The 3,117-nt window shown below is 51.3% G+C and overlaps 1 protein-coding gene across 1 annotated transcript in view; it reads right to left on the bottom strand.

The window, feature by feature from the left end:
• The window catches only part of DUSP7 (dual specificity phosphatase 7), a gene marked incomplete at its 5' end in the record, with an annotated part of 3,690 nt that extends 1,448 nt beyond the window's left edge, over window positions 1–2,242 (bottom strand). Inside the window, one exon of the mRNA XM_010292161.1 lies at window positions 1,814–2,242. Coding sequence (XP_010290463.1) covers window positions 1,814–2,242 — 429 coding nt within the window. The remainder of the gene's footprint in view (window positions 1–1,813) is intronic.
• Window positions 2,243–3,117: the final 875 nt, after the last annotated feature.

Here is a 3,117-nt window from a genome sequence, read left to right on the forward strand (position 1 = left end):
AGGAATGCAGGCTGGACCAAAAAATGCGAGAGAACAGCGATGAAATTTCCCCTCCCTTGCCACCGATTGAAAAGCACACACACACTCATTGTCTCTCGCACAGCCGGAACAGCGTGATCCCTTTATGAATTGACATCTTAGTGCTGAAAGAGGGACACGCCGCTGAGAGCGCTGAATGCACGCAAGTAGCCAGTGCTGCTTACTTCTGGGCAGCCCTATTTGAAGTCAGTCATTTGAGTGAGAGCTTGTTGGGAAGGGAGAAGGTGGCAGGAGAAAAAGGATCCTGGGGCAAAGCCGGAGGTGAGAGACACTGGCACCACGACCGCGGGAGAGAGGAAAGAAGATGCAGGCAAACCCCAAAACCAAGCAAGAATTTCTAGTACAGCGGGCAATTGCCCCCCAGCATACCCAGCCCTCCCACCAGTCTCTCCCTGTTCAACATTTTTCTGAGACATTTTTGCCTTTCGTCTGACCTGTGCTGCATTTCTTGATGTTTGGTTTTAGAGTGAGGTAATCCTCCATTTCCTGTCATTAACTGGAAAGCACAAGCGCGGTGTTCACAGAGACATCGTCTGACTAGAGCAGACAGATCCCAAATGCCACATGCCAGCAGGGACCCCATACCTCACCCCTGACATTTAATACCATGCTCTGTGCGGGAAGTACAGATGGGACGTTAGATGGGTCCCTGCTGCCACACTGAAGCAGCCACTTCTGACCACAATCCTGTTACTAGAGGACAGAAGCTGGGGGCAAAGGAGAGCGTGTGGGAACCAGGGTTTCCGACGGCTGAAAAGCAGTCAAGGACCTACCGGTGCTCTGCCCCGTTTCAGGCCTTACAGCACAGCAAGCAAGCGCATACAGTGGGGTCCAAAACGGGGGGCAACAAGGCAGCATCGAAACGGGCTGCGCAGGTTTCAGTCTGAAGGTAAAGGTCCCCCTCGCCTTTACCTACACCAATGTTTTAAACCAGATACGAAGCCACAGGGCTTTTAATAGTTAACGGTGGTAATGACCACCTGTGCCATTCAGCCCCCAAAAATCAGAACTGATTAGGCTAACGACCATCACCAGCAGACAGCACAGGTCATGCTGGAAGTGTACATCCCTACTCAGCCCGACAGAGACTTCTCACAGAATAAGAAGCAATTTTCAAAGTCAATGCTAGCCTGGGAGAAGAGATCTGCCCCCCCGTGCCCCTCCCCACGACCAGCCAAAGCTGTCTCGGGGGCTGTCTGCACAGCAGTTTTTCCAGTTGAGCTCTGCAGTGTAATTATAATCACTAACTCATTGTGTTGACACTTACCTTAGGAGAAGTATCCATACAAGGAGTTAGTTATGCTAGGGCGACTTACAGCGGGATCGCAACTAGGCTAGCAAATCCCCTTGGGAAAAGAAAACATCCCCCTCGCCCCAGATTTTAACCACACTTGGGGCTAAGGAATTGCTGGCAGCAGTGACGTTAAAGCAACTCCCGTCAGCGCTCATTCCTCCGAGCGAAGCAGGCGAAGGAGCCCCCCACCACCCCGGTTCAGCCATGTCACACCAGTGCAAATCCCCATACAAGGGCAAGAGGCAGCGGGGCCGGCCCTACCACTTGCAGGTAACCCAGCTGAGGTGCTGCAAGAGGGCTGAATTTTGGAAGGGGAAGCCTCCCTGAATCCAGCCAGGGTGACACACACCAGAAGTGCTAAGCTAGCACCGATGCTGTGCCCCGGAGAGGTGAGGGCAGAGACGAGCAGCAGCCCTGGGAAGCGGGTTGCCACATTCCCAAGCGGTGAGTATGAAAAGACATGTTCTGCCAACTACCTACCAATGAAAGCAATGGCCTCGGGAAAGAACTGCGAGAGGTTCTGGCTCCAGTGATCTGAGATGGGGATCTGCTTGTACTTGAACTCTCCATCGTGCTCAAACATGTTTGGCAGGTTGGGAGTCACATTCAGGATGTATTTAATGCCATATTTGCCCAGGACGTCCAAGTTGGTCGAATCTTTGGCACAGCCCAGGTACAGGTAAGGTAGGATCTGGACCGGAAAGGCAGGCTGATTGTTAGGGATGGGGCTCCCATCCGACTCCGTGGCACTGCTGGGTTCCCGGTCAGATTCGCCATCTGAGCAGTCGGAGCTTATCCGCAGCCCTCCCAGGCCAAGGACCGATGCTGGGGGAGAGTTGCTGGGCGAGGAGCTGTCAAGGTTCGTCTCACAGTGCTCCGAATATTCAGTCTGGAACTTGTTAAAGCCACCTGGGAAGGGGGAAAGGAGAGAGGGATGGGGAGAGGCAGAGAGAAAAAGATGGTTTATTCTTCAGAATGGGAAATCCTTTACCTGGACACATGTGCATGTTACTTAGCAAGTCTTTGCCAGCAAAAAGCTGGTATACCTTCAACTTCACACCCAGAAAGGTATCTCCCTGCTCCCTCATCTTCCCTGGGCAGACTGCTACTGCGCAAACAGGTCCCAGGAAACCACAGAGTGTTTCTTACGAAGTTCGATATTGCTTGGATAAACAGGGGCCAAATCTCAATCGCAAAAGAAACAAACATCAAAAATAAAATCAATGGCAAGAAACAAATCTCGCCTTGTTTAGCTTCTCAGAAATAAGGGTCTAGGGCAGTTTAGGCAAGAGCTATTATGCCACCTAGACAGAAAAGCACAAAAGTATCTGCGTCTGAAAAGATAAAGCAGGAACAACCACCACATACCCGGCCCAGACACTAAAACCCAATAAAATAATTCACCTTCAAGCATGAGAAGAGGCCGTACATTTTGTTAGAAAGTGATTCTCACCCTTATTTTATCACTACAAACACACTTTGTGACAGAGCAGCATCACAGGTTTTTTCTTCACCCAAAACCGCAGCAGGCTTGTGGGGGGACGGGGACCCCTCACATCTGCTCCTAAGTCCTTTTCTCCGGCTCCTCAGCTCAACAGTTTGGGAAGGAAGGCAGAGGCAGGGAAGCAAAAAAACCCCACTGATCTACCTCCTTTCCAGGCAGTATTAAACCGGAGCTCAGCCATCAGTATCTGACACTGACAAATGGTTTAATTAGAAAGGCCTCCTGGAAACTTTGTTAGTGGGTTCGGCGGTTGTGGCGGGGTCACTGAGCAGGACAGACA

This window comes from Phaethon lepturus, unplaced genomic scaffold, assembly GCF_000687285.1.
Source record: "Phaethon lepturus isolate BGI_N335 unplaced genomic scaffold, ASM68728v1 scaffold8328, whole genome shotgun sequence".
Taxonomy (NCBI): Eukaryota; Metazoa; Chordata; class Aves; order Phaethontiformes; family Phaethontidae; genus Phaethon; species Phaethon lepturus.